At 32.7% G+C, this 19,538-nt stretch overlaps 1 protein-coding gene and 1 long non-coding RNA gene across 3 annotated transcripts in view; one reads left to right on the top strand and one right to left on the bottom strand.

The window, feature by feature from the left end:
* LOC145296742 (uncharacterized) overlaps positions 1–18,602 on the top strand; it is an 89,739-nt gene extending 71,137 nt beyond the window's left edge. Inside the window, exon 2 of the long non-coding RNA XR_013870016.1 lies at positions 18,476–18,602. This is a non-coding gene — a long non-coding RNA (uncharacterized LOC145296742). The remainder of the gene's footprint in view (positions 1–18,475) is intronic.
* Positions 15,729–19,538, bottom strand: part of LOC145296723 (protein DD3-3-like) — an 80,932-nt gene continuing 77,122 nt past the window's right edge. For both annotated transcript variants that reach the window (XM_080142738.1, XM_080142728.1), the window contains one exon: positions 15,729–16,137. In XM_080142738.1, the coding sequence (XP_079998864.1) occupies positions 15,960–16,137 (178 nt within the window). In that variant the 3' untranslated portion in view covers positions 15,729–15,959. The remainder of the gene's footprint in view (positions 16,138–19,538) is intronic.

Genomic DNA, 19,538 nt, shown 5'->3' with positions numbered 1-19,538 from the left:
GTATCATGTTTATCTTTTTTAATCCAATTTTGAAGTTTTCTAACGCTTTCTGTAAAAAATGTCTGCTCATTATCGACAGTCTGTGTTCCACTTATCTTGCTTGCTAGGACCTATGACGATGACGTCATTTTTCAGCTGACAGGCCATCTATGACGATGGTCACGGTTTCACACGGAAAACGGATAAATATAATGTACGTTTTCAAAAGTTTCAGTTTTTTCACTTTTTTCGCTTCCCCCCCCCCCCGAATTTATTTTGAAATTCACTGGTTTGATAGGTTCATAACATTGCATGATACAGTTAAAGCAGATTCACATTTGTGGAGATTGTCCAACAGTTTGAACTGTTATACTTGCCATCTACGTATTACCGTATTTCATGGCCAAAAAATGGAAGAAAAACCAAGTTGTTGTTTTAAAAAAAAATTAATTAAAATCCATCATTCTTGAGCGACTTTTTTTCCAAATAAAAGTCTTCATCATTTGAAAAGCAGAATAATATAAAACTTTTTCTCCTATTTTTAAATAAATTTTAAATTTTCAAAACAAAAAAAAAAAACATTCACCGCCATTTTTGTCTCGATGGATAAAACATTTGAATATATGTTTTTAAAAGATTTTTGAACTATTAATTTTTTTTTTTTTTTTTGCTAAATAAGACTTAGGATGATCTGCTATAAAAATATGTAAAAATATTACAACATAAGTACCTGAATTTCAAATAATTCTATCTTTTATTTAACTGTATAGATTTCGCATGGCCAAATAAAAAACAAATTTAATGATAGTTTAGAAGAAACTACGGTAGCCTTGATAAAAAATTTCATTTAGTCCTGCAAATTTCCATGAGTTTTTAACGTTTGTTTTGACAGGGTTTTTTTCATAAACGATATATATATATATATATATATATATATATATATATATATATATATATATATATATATATATATATATATATATATATATATATACTAGAAAAAGTACCCGTCGTTGACTGGGTTCAAAAACAGTCTACAGAAAATGGACTCTGATTTATGAAAGTATGATAGGCAATCAGCTTTCTAGTATCCACCGCACCCCTTCCTATCAGCCAATGGGCATGCATTTTATCGGACAAAGGATCTGTTTTAAAACTAGGTTAGTGTTTTTTTTATTGTTAGTTTATATATAAATCTATATATGTGTACATACATATATGCACATATATGTACATATATATATACATACATATATGTGCGATCGTTTATGTATATTCATGTTTATTTAATTTATTTATTTGCTTATTTTCTATTGTTTTTGTTAGTTTAAAAACTATTTTGGTATCGCTATCCTAGAGTAAATTTATAATAATAAACCAACCCCGGACAAGAACAACCATACTATAAATAAAAATACTAATAACAAACAAGATAAATGCAACTGTAGACACCGCACACTTGCCCAAAATAAATGTCTAACCAAAAGCGTAGTTTATCAGGCAACAATATTTGCGAAAGAAAACCCAAATAACAAGAAATATTACGTAGGCATGACTTCATTAGATTTCAAAACCCGATACTATGACCACAAAAACAATAAAAAACACCGTATAAAAACAACACTAGCGAATAAATACAGGGAACTCAAAGAAAGCGGGCATTCGCTGGTAGTCGAATGGAAAATTATAAGACAAGCTACCACGTGTAGGCATCTAGATGACCCATGTAGATTATGTCTTCATGAAAAATTTGCTATCCTATACTTTAAAGAACCCCAACATCTATTAAACTGTAGAAGAGAAATAGCAAATAACTGTGTTCACAAAATAAAATTTACTCTAGGATAGCGATACCAAAATAGTTTTAAAACTAACAAAAACAATAGAAAATAAACAAATAAATAAATTAAATAAACATGAATATACATAAACGATCACACATATATGTATGTATATATATATATATATATATATATGTACATATATGTACATATATGTGCATATATGCATGTACACATATATATATTTATATATAAACTAACAATTAAAAAAAACACTAACCTAGTTTTAAAACAGATCTTTTGTCCGATAAAATGCATGCCCATTGGCTGATAGGAAGGGCGCGGTGGATACTAGAAAGCTGATTGGCTAACTAAAATCTCAATAGGAGAGGAGCATATAAAAACGATAAACAACCACAGAATTCGATAAACAACCACAGAATTCGCGCATAAGCCTGAGGAGTCCTAGAGTGGATGAAATGCCAAATATTCAGTGTAGCTTAATCGCCATATATATATTTTATAAATTACTACTTATATATATATATATATATATATATATATATATATATATATATATATATATATATAAGAGCAAATAGTTAATAAAACATGTTAAAAAACACTTTGAAAAAGAGTTAAAAACATATTTAATCTGAAAAGGAAACACTTAATTAGTGGATAGTCCTTAATCCTTGGAGTTTCGAAGAAATACTTTCCTTCTCATCAGAGGGTAGGAATTAGCAAAATGCAGGATCGGATTTTGCCTACAAAAGTATTGGATGAAACTGCAAGTAAGTCAAAGATCTTATTTGATAACAAAAAGTGAATCAGGGGGAATATGGTGAAGAAAAAGGTGATTTCGCATGAATGGATAGTCTGGTGAAAGGTAAAGTATCCAATGGCGGTAAAATCCAACTATTTGCTCTTATTATAAGCTCTATCTCCTATTTGGTTTTATCGAGCTTTTACATCTGGTTGAGATTACTTTATAAATATTAATTCTTTAATATTTATAATATACTTTAGTTTTACCATCTTGGATCATTTTGGTAAATTTAATTGTGATTTTTATTTTATATATATATACATTAGGGATGTACCGATTATTAAATTGGCCAGTTACCGATTACCGATTCATCGGCGTTTGATAATTGGCCGATTACCGATTAATTGTCGATTAACAGGTTTTCTAATGCCAATTCATCAGAAAATTTTTTTGTCATAAATGATACTAATATTAATTATATTGTAAACGAAGATAAGTTTGCTTGCCAGTGGAAGAAAATTATTACTTCATCTTGCAGTTTTAATGTTCAGAGATTGTACAGTAAATTGAGATGATGTGAGAACAGATAATAAAGCATTCTTCATCAGTTATACTCTTGTTCCTCATTTTTGGATTATTGCTACCAGTACATATATATTTTTATTTTTCTAGTTTAGATAATGTATATTTTATTGAGATAAATTACTAATTAGATATCAGACATATGTAATTTCAATGTGTAAAAAATGAACTAAATATTGACAACAACCTTCAACAATTATGGCAACTAGTTTCTGCTGGAAGTATTTTGATATCAATCCCAAGAATAAGAATACAGCTGCTTGTAAGTTATGCCAATCTATCAAATCAAAGGGTGGCAAATCAGTAAAAACTTGTACTACGACTAATATCTTAGAAACCATCTTAGAAATGTTCATTCAAAAGAAGCAAATGCTGCAGATAAAAAATAGAGGCACAATGACTATTTAGAGGCAGACATCCCAGGAACAAGTGGCAGTAACTACGAGCTTCCAGCGAAACACCAAATTACTATAGAATCAATATTGGCCAAAAAGAAAGCTTGAAATATTAATGATCACAGGTCACAAGAGATCCATTATCTGATAAGAGAAATGATTGCTGTTGATATTCAATGATATTCTGTAGCATCCGACATTGGATTTAATAGGTGTATTGCATAAATTTGTTCAAATTACAACATTTCATCAAAAAAATGCTGTTAAATAATTTTCGTAAAAGTGTATGTTAAATAATTTTCGATATATTTATAAAAGTAAAACAAAAATTCAACTGTCTCTCGCTGAAAATATCAGCATTTCATGAACTACAGACATTTGGACAACTCAAACAGATAATGCTTCCTTTCTGAGTTTGACAGGTCATTGGCTTTCAAATGATTTTGAACAGTGCAGAGCCGTGCTTAGAGTTGTTCCATTCTTTGGTACACAAACAGGTGCAAGAATAAGTGAAGAATTGCACAATGATCTGAATAAGTATAAAATGTTCAATAAAGTTTTCTTAGTCTTGCGGGATTCAGGAACAAATATGGTTGCTGGTGTCAGGGAATGTAATTTAGAATAACTATCATACATTGTAACTCCGTCTGTAAAGACAACCATTACATCTAACAGAAATACAGTTTCTCACTATAATCGCTTTCTATTAGCAATTAGTAAATTAACTGAAATACAGGATCAGCTTAATTTGGAAAAAAAAAACTCATTCAAGGTGTGACCACATGGTGAAATTCAACATATTATATGCTGAAAATAAATTAAGAACAACGAAAAGCTCTTGTATTGTGTGCTGTTGATAAGATTCCTACCTTAATAACTTACCAACGGGGACTTGTTTGTAAAAAAATACTCAGGAACTGAATATTTTTTTACATTTGAAGAAATCACCAAAGAAGCAAGTTACAGAACATCAACCATATCAATGATGATACTTACAAATATAGCTGTTAGGTTATTTCTGACAAAAGCTATCCAATCTAATTCTAGTATTTCTGACTCTAGTGGAATTCTTCTTACCATTGTTGAACAATTCAGGTTATCAATGGAAAAACTTTTTACATTACTCTGCTGAGGATGAAGAAGCACAAACGTGTAAATTACAACATGCCAACTAACACAAAACAAGCAGTAAAATGTCACAAAAGACTCTATCATCACTCCTAGCATAAGACGACAATAAGAAGTAAAAGTTCAACTATTTCTAATTAAATTTCGGCCTTAATTTTTCAGGTATGAAAAGTGAACCATTGCATCATTTATAATAGCAAAATTGCACTGATGGACCATTTTTAATGTAATATCAAATAAAACTGAATCAAAAGGCAGTAAATATAAACATTCAATATAATTCTATGCATAATAATTATTACGCCTATTTTTCTAAGCAATTCAAGCTGCACCTTAATTATAAGTTGATAAACATGCTAATAGGTTAACTTTTGGTGGCGAAAATAAACTATAATACCAAATGTCATAAACAAATACTAATTTCCAAATCACACATCACAAAAACTATAAAAAGATACAGATCTGGAATATTGCATGCCTAATCGATACATATTGTAGAATGCTATACTATATACTATATACTACATACTATATACTACATACTACATACTATATACTACATACTACATACTATATACTACATACTACATACTATATACTATATACTACATACTACATACTATATACTACATACTATATACTACATACTACATACTATATACTACATACTATATACTACATACTATATACTATATACTATATACTACATATTACATACTATATACTACATACTACATACTATATACTACATACTATATACTACATACTACATACTATATACTACATACTATATACTATATACTATATACTATATACTACATACTACATACTATATACTACATACTATATACTACATACTATATACTACATACTTCTTAAATATCCAAATGTCAGCTCTTTACGCTATGTATTTCTTAAATAGTATCCTCAAGAAAATGTAATAATTTTTATATAGTCTTTTTCACTTTGTTTATGATGGCAATGTAATTAAGTGAACGTACATGTTCAAACATTAATTTAATTGTAATACAAGAGAGAGTTGCATGTATCAAAGATAGAGTTCTTTATACAATTGGTATTTCTTTGAGATTCCGTTGAATTCTTCGCGTGGCACTGATCACATTTGTCCATTTGAGGTGGTTCCCTCAACCCCTTCCTCAGTCAAACACGTGCAGAGTAAAAAACAAACTCCAGTTGTCCTTCTTCAATGCTTGTGGCACACATCACTTGTTTTGCATTGTTTATTAAATTGTTAAGTGAAAGTACAGACTAGTTAGAAAAACACCCTCTTCTCCACATGTTAAGAAATGGGTTTCCAAAAAAGTTTTCCACATAAGTACTATTGTTTTTTATTGTCTTAGCACCTTTGTTTTGTTTTGTTTGTTTGTTTTTGTATTGGCTTCGTTCAAGTTAACACTGTGATTGTTTAACATTATTTATTTCCGGTTAGTGCGAACCGTTTTGATTTACGTTGAATGCCCAGAAAATCCCCTTCTGATTAATGTTTACCGATTTTAAAATAAGTGTGGTTAAAAGTAAAGAACCTTACCTCATGCATCGTGCGGCTCGTGTTAGGAAAGAAAAAAAAAAGAGAAAATAAAAATGGCCGCCCCCTGGTATTTATAGACTGATGATCACGTGATGTGAGGAGAGGGGGAGAGGTATGCAAATGAGATGTGGTTGGGTCTCTCTATAAAAGAGCCGTCTTCTTTCTTTTGTGTGCAGTGTGGAAAGTGCAGAGAGAAGAGAACAGTTGGATTTGGATTTGGATTTGGATTTGGATTTGGAGTTGGAGTTGAGTTCAAATTTAACGTCAATAAGCAAACGAACCTGGCTGTTTTTTTTTGTTTTTTTTTAAATAACAGAATATGTTTTTTATCTGGTAAACATTAATTAGAAAATGACTTTTTCATAGTATATATGTGAAGCAGAATGATTCGCACAAACCGGAATTTCTTAATAAGAGATGCGTTCATTTTTTTCCTACGATAATTTGGGGCTCTATAAGATTCCTACCATTTTTGCAGTTTTAACAAAAGAGCTACAGTAATATCATAGCGTCTCCATTTACACTGAACATCTACAGAATGCCAACATCAATATATTACATATGAATGAGTCCCCTGTGGAATTTTCACAGGTTTCGCTAGTTACATATTATTTTGTAAAAAAATAATGGAGGCCAATTTTTTCTATTCTCTGCAGCTTTTTTTTCACGGAAGACAGGTTACTATTCTTGATCTAATCTTACACTATTTCCATGAAAGGTGCTCGACTGAGCTCTAATTTCTGGTTCCTCCTCGTGAAATATTCACAACAGAAAAAAAATGTTTTCTTCTGTCCTCCATATGCATAGCACCAGCCGGAATTTTCATGAAGATAAACAGTTTATTTCCAACAGTTCTCGTCTGTGGAACACATTACCGTGGGACTGCTTCTCTGTAAATTACATCACTGCTTACCAAGGTCTAAATGCCACTCGAGGATAAGGATTAATGAGTGTTTTATTGACCCCTTCACTTAATTTTAAATCCGTATTTACTTCTACATTTCCAATATAAATAACTTTACACGTACATTTCCAATATAAATAACTTTACACGTACATATTAAACGGAAAAATTGGTGAAATATTAGTTGCTTTTTACTCAGAGTTGCATACTTATTAAAAAAAAAAACTTTATGGAAATCGCTCTAGACAAAGTATGAAACCATTTGATGCATTACATCATCGATGGCCCTATGTCGGATAGCGATTACTAAGTAAAGATGAAGTGATTTGGGAAATAAACCAGCTTCTCACGAAAGATAACAGGAAGAGATAACCTTAAGGTAAGGGGATTTTAAATGTGCCAAAGAGAGTAAAAACAAAGTGACGTCAGTCGACATGACGTCACGGATATCGAGTTTGACAAAGAATCAAAGGTTTCATATCAGTTTTATCTATAGAACGGTGTGAGATGGATCGCCAATAATACTATGATAACGGAAAGGAAAACTTTGATAATCGCCAAGAGTGAAATATGCCTCTTCCCCAAGATCTCTAGTCGCTGTGTCTACCCATTCATCCTTAATAAAATAGTTAACTAATTAGTTTAGAGAATGCTACTCTTTCTTTCTCTCTCTCTCTCTCTCTCTCTCTCTCTCTCTCTCTCTCTCTCTCTCTCTCTCTCTAAACTTAAAATTAAATTATGGGTAGATATTTACTTGCTGCCCATCCCAGCAAGATGTGACACAAGGTCAAAAAGTGGGAATGTCTAGCCAGCACCCCTAAAGGAACGGCACTCTGGCGTAGCAAAAATTGCCTGTGCACCCCTATCAGGAGCGCCTCAGGCAACAAGCGTTAAACTTTCCCCGACGGAAAGCCAAATAAGGGTGTGTCTAACACACAAATGCTTATAATGAATATTTAGGTAAAGAATAATAAGTTATCCAAAATGGCTCTCATTTGGGTTATATTGGATAACTGTTATATGCATCAAGTAACACGAGTTATCTCCCCTTGACTGGGATTACTCCCACCATCACAACCTCCCACCACACAATCACGTGGTCTATCGTAGTAACAAAAACTACTACTCTTTTTTAGTGTTAATAAAGCTTCTGTTCCGTTCACACGTGTCTCTCTCTCTCTCTCTCTCTCTCTCTCTCTCTCTCTCTCTCTCTCTCTCTCTCTCTCTCTCTCTCTCTCTCTCTCTCTCTCTCCATGTTATCACTAACCCTTTACTAATACAGGCCACATAATACAACAATAACTTTGGTTCTATCTATATATATAAAAATGAAAGTCTTGGTGTGTTTGTTTTCGATAAACTAAAAAACTACAGACCCGTTTTCCTTCACATTTTGCGACAGCGTTTTTTTTTAAGCTAATCCAAGCGTGTTTTTATATACTTAAAACAGAAAAATATTAAAATATTTTAAAAAAAAACTTCTTTTTTTTTCGAAATCGTGTGAAATCGTTTGTTATCGGCAAAAGTTGTCCTTGTTATGCAGCAACAAACACTCGCATAAGAAGAGCGCTGATTGGCTGAATCCCAAAAGTGTGAGACACGAAATTTATCGCTTCGTCATTCGTTCACGTGTGTACGATTAAAGAGAAGATGTCGACGAATGTTACTGGAGAAAGATTGGCGATTATTATTTCAACAAACAAAAGTTGTTTTTCATCAAAATGATTAATGGTCTGACGTACACGAGTCGAACCACGGCCACCAAGATATAGAGGCCTGTTAACTGAAAAATGCCTGCAAAGCAATGTAGGTAACATTTGTCGAACTGTTACTGTCGATATTATATGACGGCATTTTTAAAAAAGAGCATTAAAACATGTTAAAAAGAAAAGAAAGGAACCCAATTCGATCAATAATAAAACTGAACTTTATTCAATATAAAATATAAATATTATCTATGTAAAATTATGTAATATACAATCTAATACTGATAAAACTGAATTATGGATTTAGGGAACAAACAATTATAGAAACATAAAACGAACAATTCTTAGCCTTCGGGACAAGATCACAGTGTAGTATCTGTTCTGATGCTATAATTCACCTTTTCTATCCTCGGCTGGTGAAGTAGAAATCCTTCATGACTGAGACAATTTTTATTTTTGTTTCTATCCAGAGTGCCCCTTATTGGGGGGCTGGATTTCCCCACAAGATTATATGTTGAAATATTTAAATAACTATTACTTTTAATACAGAAATTACATTTAAAGTTTTGAATTTCTGTTCTTCTATGTTCATTTTTCCCATGTTTTTCATCAAAATGTGTAGCGCATTTTCATCAGTTACATGGTTAGGAATCCTTTACTCCGCTATAGTCTTCATTTTCATATCAGTGCAGAATACATGAATACGGAAATGAAGTTCACATAACTACTAAAAGACAATCATATCATAATGTGAACATTGGTTAAAAACTAAGAAAATATAGTAAACATCTACGATATTAAATCAGGATGGTAGTAAATTTGGGAGGGGACATTATTAATATTGTTTCACTCACTAGGAGTTGTCTCACAGGCCATCATCAGTGATCTCTCGCTGGCAGTAACCTGTGGTATTCGCTGGAGACCTCGTGACAACAAGTCTCCCCAGATTTCCAATGTTTTCCACTTCTTGACCACTCGTGCAGGTGATTGCACATTATCGCAACAGCTGTTTGCCATTGATTTCTCGTTGGCATCGGTATTGGTGTTTCCTGGGTTTGAGTGACGAAATGCCTCCCCAAGATTTTAACTGCACACTTCCTGTGGAGGTCTTATCAGTACTCTCCCACCTCGGACTTTCCATTCTCCCTGACCCTTCACAACTAGTTGGTGTGGCGCCAGTCGATGTCATCTACAGTTTTTTTGTTTTTTTTGGGGGGGGGGCACTTCACGGGGAATGTGAACCTGCATAAACGGATTTTTATTTTATGGCTGCTCCCTGAGGTTTTCTTTCACTTTCTTCATATATATCTCATACACTTTTTTTTTTAATCGAGTATGTATTTTATTTCTTTTTATTTCTTTAGTTAAATTTGATTAATACTTTTATTTCGTGTTTGTTTTTATTTTATTTTCATTTTGTTTTAATTCATTTTTATTATATTTTCCACACTAATATTTTTATTTCTTTTGTTACATTTATTTTTTCATACATATTCAAATAATGCTTTTGGCCTTTTTTTTTTTTTGCCTTAAATAGTACCTTCAAAAAAGTTTTTGTAATTAAATAAACCAATGAAACCCTTTTGCGTATGTGCTTTTTAGGGAGAAACCATTAAATTAAACCCTGTTTATGCAGGGTCCACATCCCCCGTGAAGTACCCTTTTTTATTACTGTTATAATAATAATAATAATAATAATAATAATAATAATAATAATAATAATAATAATGGTGCTTGTGCAGTTTATGCACCGTGCTATATTTTCGACAAGATTTTCAAATTAAATCAAATTTTTATGGTATCTTTTCTTTTTGTTAAATTGTTAGATGAAAGTGCAGAATAGTTAGAAAGCTCCCCCCTTCCTGTTAAGAATGGCTTTCTAAATAACGTTATTATTTCATCACAGTGCGTACAACACTTATTTATAAGACAAAACAGAAAAAAATATGCTAACTAAAATTTAATGTACTCTTAATTTTTAGTTCATATCAAAACTTTAATTAAAACTGATTAGTTAATGAATTTTTAAGATGAATTTATGTTCGTATGTCTCTAGAGAGAATTTCCTATTTCAGTCATGTAAATTATTTACAGATAAAATGTCATAAAACAAGAAAAAACTTAAGTTTTTAATATATTTCAAAGAAATAAATTACGCCTGGTGCTAAAATATTGAATTCATCGATCGTCTTTAATTAAAAAAAAAAAAAAATAAAATAAAACAAAAAACTGTCTTGAAAAATGCTTCTAACTTTAAAATATTTGGAAATACTCAATGGAAAGTTTTATTTATTATTAAAACAACGGACTGAAAAATATTCTCATATAAAAATTGTTTGTTTAAAAAAAATAAATGAAATATTCGAGCTCCTCGATAAAAATAAAAATTCCTTCAATAGAAATAAAACAAGTTCACTTACCATTATATTTTGTTAGATAAAAATCATCCCATTGGTTTTTTTTACATAGGCATAACCACTTATCAAGGCCCAGAGACCACTTGAGGATAAGGGTTAAGAGTGTACAGTAGTCAGTTGGACAATAAAGTAATCGTTAGTAGTGGAAATTTGATAAATTTGTTAACAAGTGGAATGAATGGCTCATCAAGAACTTGTTTACGTTGGACTTGAAGACAACCATATTGTAGTCAGCTGGAAAGCAGGAAAACGGAAGACAATTCCACAGGCATGCAGTTCTAAGAAAGAAGCTTTGTTCATGGAATCTACGTTTAGGTTTAGGCCCAGATAAAGAGTGGGGGAATTATTGATAGTGTTTTCAGCTAGACGAGTGTTTCTTGTGAAAGTTTGGCAAGGGGGGGGCCATAGATTGAAGCTCAGTCGAACACTTTCCATGAAAATAACGATAAAGCAGAGACAAACTCGCAACATCTCTTCTGTGAGATAGAGGCTGCAGAGAAGAGAAAAGGACATCTACGAGGCTACAAAGTCTATTTTGAACTCTATCAAGGCAGGACAAGTCCTTTCTAGCAGCTCCTGCCCAGATGTGGCAATAGTATTCCATCCTTGGACGTATCTAGCTCTTATATAGATAGAGAATTGCATCAGCAGCAAGATATCTACTGGATCAATAGAAGGATCCCACTATTTTCCCACCGGCCTTGGCAACAGATTTGATGTACATGTTCCATTTAAGATCAGGAGTAAATGTCAAGCCCAGAAGCTTGTCAAAACTTGAGGCCTCCCCAAGACGAGAGCCATTCATTTTAATTGATGCCAGATGAGGATCAGAACTTTGATGATGTAAAGATAGAAGCTTGGTTTTAGATGCATTAAAAGTAACCAGCCACTCCTTTCCCCATTGTACCACGTGCTCAAGATCAGAGGAGAGAGAATCGAAGAGAACTTGGTCATTTACTGTCTTAGATGTGCTACCATAGATGGTAGTGTCATCAGCAAAAATGTCTACGAATGATGTAAGGATGTGATTTGGAAGATCATTAATGTAGATCAGGAAAAGAGTTGGGTCCGGGATGGACCCCTGAGGGATTCCAGCATTAATACTGTGAGCTTCTGATTTTTGCCCATCAACTACTACTCTTATGAACCTATCAGAGAGAAATGATTTAATAATTGAGAAGGCATTTCCAGCTATACCATAGCTGGAGATCTTGTGAAGTAAATCTTTATGCCATACTCTATCAAAGGCCTTTGATATGTCAAGAGCAATTGCCCTAGAAAGACTGCCTCTGTCGAGAGGTTCGCTAATCCTATGAGATATAACTGTAAGCACATCTGTTGTAGATCTAGCAGAACGGAAACCATTTTGTGTGTCACTAAAAAGGTTATTTTTGTTGAGATGGTTGATTACTTCTGTATTTAACACAGATTCTAGCAACTTACTCATGATGCACAGGAGACTTATTGGCCTCTACTGAGAGGGGGATGAACGATCACCTGAATTCTTAAATACAAAGCATACTGATGATATTTTCCTTAAGACAACGTTTAAACAGTTTTGTAAGTATGGGCCCTAGTTCTGGTTGAAGTTTTTTTAGTACTATAATTGGAATACCGTCAGGGCCAGTTGTTTAATGGAAGAAAGATCTTTGTACAACATCACGTACAGATATTTGTATATCACATAGCGTGTTTTCTGATACAGGAGGAAATATTGGGGGTTGGTGGCCTTGGTCGCAAAGGGTAGAATTAGCTGCAAAGTTCTTGGCAAATAGTTTGGCTTTGTCTGGTGCTGACGAGATTACTTCAGATCCATTGATGATAGTTGGGATAGAGCACACGTTTTTGTTCAGGATTCTGTTTGCTATTTGCCAAAACTGGTGGGAACCAAGCTGCTACTCAGCTACTTTGGATTTGACGGACTGAGCATACAACTCTCTTGCGTTCTTTATTACTTCCTTACAATGGTTGCTGGCAGTACTGAAAGCGGCTTTAGTTTCCATATATCTATTATATTAGAAGCAGTGGAAAAAGCGATTTCTGTGCGCAATGGCAGCAGCACATTCTGGAGAGAGCCATGGCTGGCTGTTAGGTTTTTGCTGGAACTTTTTCGAGGGTATGAAACGGTCAATACCTACAATTAACCATTCCGTCAAATCTGATACTATAGAGGACACATCCTTTTTAAACATGGAATGCAGAGGTAGATCCGATATAAATGTACGGAAGCTACCCCAGTCAGCCATAGTGTATCGATATACTGTACGATGGAGAGATACATCTGAGGACTTATTACATTTCATTTTTATCTTAATTGATACAACTAACTTTAAGTATTTACTTCAAAAGTGCTCAATACGTAGGTAGAGCTAGTTAGTAAGTTATAAAATTGATACAATTGAATGGTCGGAAGATCCAAGAGGAGATAAAACAGAAACTGAACATAGTTCAGGGCAAGTTGTGAGAAAAAGGTCTAGGAGACTCGCATACTGGCTGTCATTGTCGGGCACACGGGTGGGTTCGTGAACAATCTGAGTGAGGTCATAAGCAATGGAGAAATCATGACAGAACCTCCCCTCATCATCGGTCTTGTTTGAGTAGGTTAACCATTCCACGTTGTGAACATTGAAGTCTCCACATACGTGAATGTAAGTTGAAGGATAAGCAGATAGGATGCGGTCAATTTTCTCAGATATGCTTTTAAAGATAGTAACTCCACTGTTGTGGGGGCGATAGAGAGTAAATATAAATGCAGTAGTGTGAGCTAGTGCAACCCGTAAGCACATATAGGGTAAGTTAGGATCTTCTCTGGAGATGTCCCTACCACATGGAAAGCCATCTTTAATATAGGCACATATTCCGTGCCCATGGCGATCTTTGGGTTCAGATTTGGAAGTTATGCTAGAGTATCCTTTAATTACGAACTCATCTAGGTATATAATCTGTCCAATTCCGGTTTTGCTTAAAAATAAAAGGTCTGGTTTAGTCTGTAATTGGGTTTCAACCTCTGGAAGGTTAGAATGTAGACCCCTGATGTTGGAGAAGGAGACATGGTAGTGGGGGGGTCTACATTGGAAGTTGGAAATCCGGGTTTAATCGTGTATTTTTTATTGAAACTTGTCATGATGGAATTTTGGAATTTGTGGACTAGGTCATCAGACTTGCTCAGAGCAGGACAGAGAGGACTAGAAGAGAAAAAGAAACAAAGAAATTTTTTTTTTTTTGTAGAACATGATAAGGTAAAGGGGTAACAATTACCCACTAATATGGCATCGAGAGCGCCACCAGAGACTACTGCATGATCCAGAATCCATTCACCAAATGGCAATACAGTAGCCCCAGTACTTTACACCTGATGATGACAGCCTCTTTAGTGGTTAATCCAAGGTTCGGGTCCCTGACTATCAGGCAGATAACGTCGGCCCAGATAAAACGTTTACCTCCAGCACCCTTACTAATGATATGGCTACAAGGATAGACATAGGAACAGAAAATTTCCGCCATCTCTGCCGACTGTTCGCGCAAAATACTGCCAACCTAGAATACAGCTTTTTCTTCTCCCTTTGTCAGGAAAATCACTCATTAAAAAATGAGAACAGAGAGACAAATAAAGAGAAGCGAGAGTAACGGGAGCTGCCAATAACGCATCCACAAAGCGTTCTCTACTCTCCATAAAAAAAAAAATGATTAACTATTGTACTTATTTTAATCTAAATGGAGAATTGTTTTTTTTTCTCTTTAGAAGAATAAAAAACATAATTACAACAGCCGCAAATATAAGGCAACGGAAAATATTTTTTATGACCATGTGGTTGAACACCGGAAACTTTAGGCACCTTCATGCCTTTACCTATATGTTGATCTGGTAATGACGTCAGGCTGTCATGTTCATTGGTCTGTACTTACTCTCGGTAGCCGCGGTTATCCTCAATTCTTTTAATGACGTCATCCGGTGAGCACAAAAACAAGCAAGCCAGCAAACAAACAAACAAGATAACAAGATCTGCAGGATTTTCGTATAGAGCCATTTATTTTTTAGTTTACAAACACACACACACACACACATTATATATATATATATAAGAAAGAGGAAATTATATATATATATATATATATATATATGCCTGATAATCTGAAGATTCATGGGAAAAAAGGAAAAAACTTTTTCCGTAGTTTTTGTTTTCCGGTTAAAATGCATCGTTTACAAATCACGGTAAAAGGGGTGGAGCAAATACACGCGCCCAACATGGTGGAAGGCGGTAAATCCAGAATAGTTAACAGTTGAGAATTCGTAAAAATACAACCAAAAAAGTACAAATTATGGTCAGTTTTACTGAAAGAGTTTCTTTTCGATTTCCGCTTTCTTTCGACATATCCCTGCAAGAGCTGCAAAAACCTAACGTCGTCATCTCCTCTAACATATATATATATATATATATATATATATATATATATATATATATATATATATATATATATATATATATATATATATGAAAATGTATAAAAAAAAGAATACTAGCTTATAACTTTTCTTTATTCATTTTCTATTGGTGACGTGCAGGAATACAAAATAATATTATGAAAAAAAACTTTTTTAACTTTTAAAATCTTACAGTTTCCCCACGTTAAAAGTATGCAGGTCTGTAGAAAATCTGATTTTTACTGCGTTTGCTATAAATTAATTGTTATTTTTTGTTTACAAGTTTTGGACTGCTAACTATTCTGGACTTTTACCGGTGGAAGATCTTAATTTATTACTATCAAAGTGCCTTTCTGGCTACGATTGGAAAAGTTGTTGTTCCTAGTGCACATATAGTAATAAAATCCTCGTTTCTTGATTCTTAAAACGACGCCTTCGTAGGAAGCTGGTGCATTGTTCAAGACGGAGTTCATTTGTTTCTTTTTGGCAACGCTTTTCATGTCACTGCAAAGAGAAAAAGATGAATATCAAATTATGCTATGATATCACAATTGCGGTCCAAGCTCGAGTGAGCTCAAATCTATCGTCCCTTCCCGGAAAACACTCACAGCAAACACTCGCCTAGCTGAGACAACTGCTAACAACTTTCCTCATGCCTTATCTGTGCCCAAAACATAAACGAAAATTTCACGAGCAGAATTTCTTCCTAAGATCTGTATGTCTGTGGAACATAATACCATTTGTCTGCTTCCCATCTGACTATAACATGGTCGTCTTCTAGTCTAATGTGAATACATTTCAATCGAGTTGTCCATTTAGATAATCTTACCCTACCCGAGTTCCCATCATGACTGAATTTGTTTCACCATTTAACACTATATAGATCACTACTCATCCAAGTGTATTTTCAGGTTTGAGAAAATATGTGCACATTTAACATGTGTTTTTATGGTAATCAGGAAAAAACGACAAATTTATAGTAAAATATTTAGTCATTTCTAAAGAATCAGAATCGAGAATTTAGTCCGGAATCGGTAATTGTATTGGAATCGTTTCATCACTAATTTTTATAAAGTTAGATATGTTTAAATGCTTATATAAAAGGTATATTTATAAAGTTGTGTATGTTCATATCTATTATATAAATATCACCTGTCTGTTTAAATGTATGCATGTATGTATGTTTGTATGTCTGCCTAAAACTTTCAGCAGAGGCGACGGATTTTTACGAGATCAGTATCGTTTTGAAGCTTGACCCTTCGGACAACAAATATCGAAAAATTGGCTAAAAACATTAATTCCTACACTCTCAACTGGGTAGTTTTCTACAAGGAGGGTCAGTTTTTTTTTTTTTTTTTTTTTTGCATCGACATTTCTGAAAGTCATTGTATCAATTGGAATGATTTTACTAATTTCAACGTTCTGCACTTTTGGTCACGTCATGGAGTAGGGGTAAGACATCAGGTTTTCTTTCTTACACTTTTTTTCCGCCTTCGCGTCATGAGTTCGAGCCTGCCTACCTACTACTACTTTTTTTTTTTTTTTTTTTTTTGCTCAGCACACACCTCCGAACACTCGAGCAACGCCGGGCACCCAGGCTAGTCTTTATATAAAAGTTAACTATGTTTATATTTTTATAAAGTTAGGTATGCTTATATCTTTATATAAAGTTAACTATATTTATGTATTTGTTAATTCATGTATTTATAAAGTATATATATATATATATATATATATATATATATATATATATATAAAGTGACCTTTTCGGTGTGTGTGCAAAAAATTTCTAACAAGCCCCTCTCTAAATATTTGGTCTCCAGAGTTGAAATTTGATATATAAGCTATTTAGATCTGTAGCATACTTTTGATTTGGTTTTTAGCTGCTAAGAGGTCAACATTGAAAAAAAAACAAAAAAAACAAACAAAAGACAGCTGACCTTGGCCTTTCATAAGTCGTCTATACCTGTTTTTTTTTTTTTTTTTCTGTGAATGCGTTATATTAAAAGTTATATATTAGACAACATTATTTTTGCATTTTTTGTATATGTATGGATTTTGGTCATATGTTAATGGTTAAGGCTGGATAGCTATATGTCTTGGTTTCGATTCTATCTGATGGCCCATAAGTTTTTTTTTGTTTTTGTTTTTTTGCAATCACTGCTATATATTAGGTACAATATAATAATCGATATAGAATTGGCTCAATAATAATAAGTACGAAATCTTTGTGGTCGCTTCTAGTTTTTATGATATCTTCACATTAAAATGTTAGTTTTAGAAATTTTGTGTAAAAAACTTTTTAATTGTATTTTGTGCTATTAGAATTTTCTTAATTTTATTTTAATTTAATAAATATTCAGACAAGATTTCAGAATTTTTGTGTAAACAAAAACGTTTAGAATAATTTCTTTGTTATTAGAATTTTCTTCAGAATGTTTCTCAAAACCAAAAAATCAAAATCAATATCACACGCATTCTATTATTATATATAAAATAGTTTTAGTATTGTTGTTATTGCATATTTTTACTAATAGTACAATTTTTATTTTCTGCATTCTCCATATTGTTTTATAATTGTTATTATTATTATTATTGTTGTTATTATTGTTATTGTTATTACCATTGTTATTATTGTTGTTGTTATTATTATTGCTATTATTATGATTATTATTATTGTTATTAATGTTATTATTATTACTGTTGTTATTATTATTATTATTATTGTTATTACTGTTGTTGTCATTATTATTATTGTTATTATTATTGTTATTATTATTATTGTTATTATTATTATTATTATTATTATTATTATTATTATTATCTTTTACATTCATTTCAGACAATTTTTTTTCACTCAAGAAGCGGGCTTTAACACCAAAGCTAGTGAGCATAGTCAAAGAGGCAATTAGATAAAAAGAACTTAGTGTAGGATGTTTGCTGTGCCAAGCAGAATCGACTTCTGGAGTAAGGTGATATTGTACTTGATTTCCAAGGAGTTCCTCAAGATCATTTTTAAAGTCATACACTTTGACAACTTTTATCCATTCATGAATTTTGTGTCAAAAATAAAACAACTACTTTGTGTTATTAGAATTTTCTTAATTTATTTTAATTCAATAAATATTCAGATAATTAATGTTTTTATTTTTTGTTATTGTATTGCTGTTGACGTTTGTTGAGATTTTCGATTATCCTGGTCCTGTAGTTGCATTGTCTCCTCCTGCTCTGCGCTCTTCAAAATGAAACCAAAAAAGTTGTTCCGTGACAGTAATACACAAGTGCCAATTATTCTAACACTTTAATACGAAGATATCGTAAACGCTAGAGGCGAGCACTAAGTTTTAATTTTAAGTCGACTAAAATACATTCGACGCTATATCATCATCATCGTTATCATCATTATTACTGCTATTGCTATGATCGTTGTTATTTTGGGGGTGGTTTTAGTATTGTTGTTATTGCTAATATTTTTGCTAATATTACAATTTTTATTTTCTGCCATTCTTCATATTGTTTTATATTATCATTATTATTATTATTATTATTATTATTATTAGTAGTAGTAGTAGTAGTAGTAGTAGTAGTAGTAGTAGTAGTATGTTCGTTAACTTCAGTAAGTTTTTTTTCATTCAAGGGCGGGCTAGTGAGCATAGTCAAAAAGGCAATTAGATAAAAGCACTTAGTGTAGGACATTTGCTGTGCCAAGCAGAACCGACTTCTGGAGTAAAGTGATATTGTACTTGATTTCCAAGGAGTTCAACTGTTTCTCAAGATCATTTGGAATTGAGCCAACCGCACTTATGATGATTGGCATGATGGAAGTTTTCTTATTTCACAACCTCAGTTCTGACAGTTCCATAGTTTTTCATTGTGATCAGATGGCGTTTGGGCAAGCTACATCG

The sequence above is a fragment of the Euprymna scolopes genome, chromosome 2 (genome assembly GCF_053919585.1).
Source record: "Euprymna scolopes isolate OS-2025 chromosome 2, ASM5391958v1, whole genome shotgun sequence".
In the NCBI taxonomy this organism is placed as follows: Eukaryota; Metazoa; Mollusca; class Cephalopoda; order Sepiida; family Sepiolidae; genus Euprymna; species Euprymna scolopes.
This window is presented reverse-complemented; position numbering and strand designations above follow the sequence as displayed.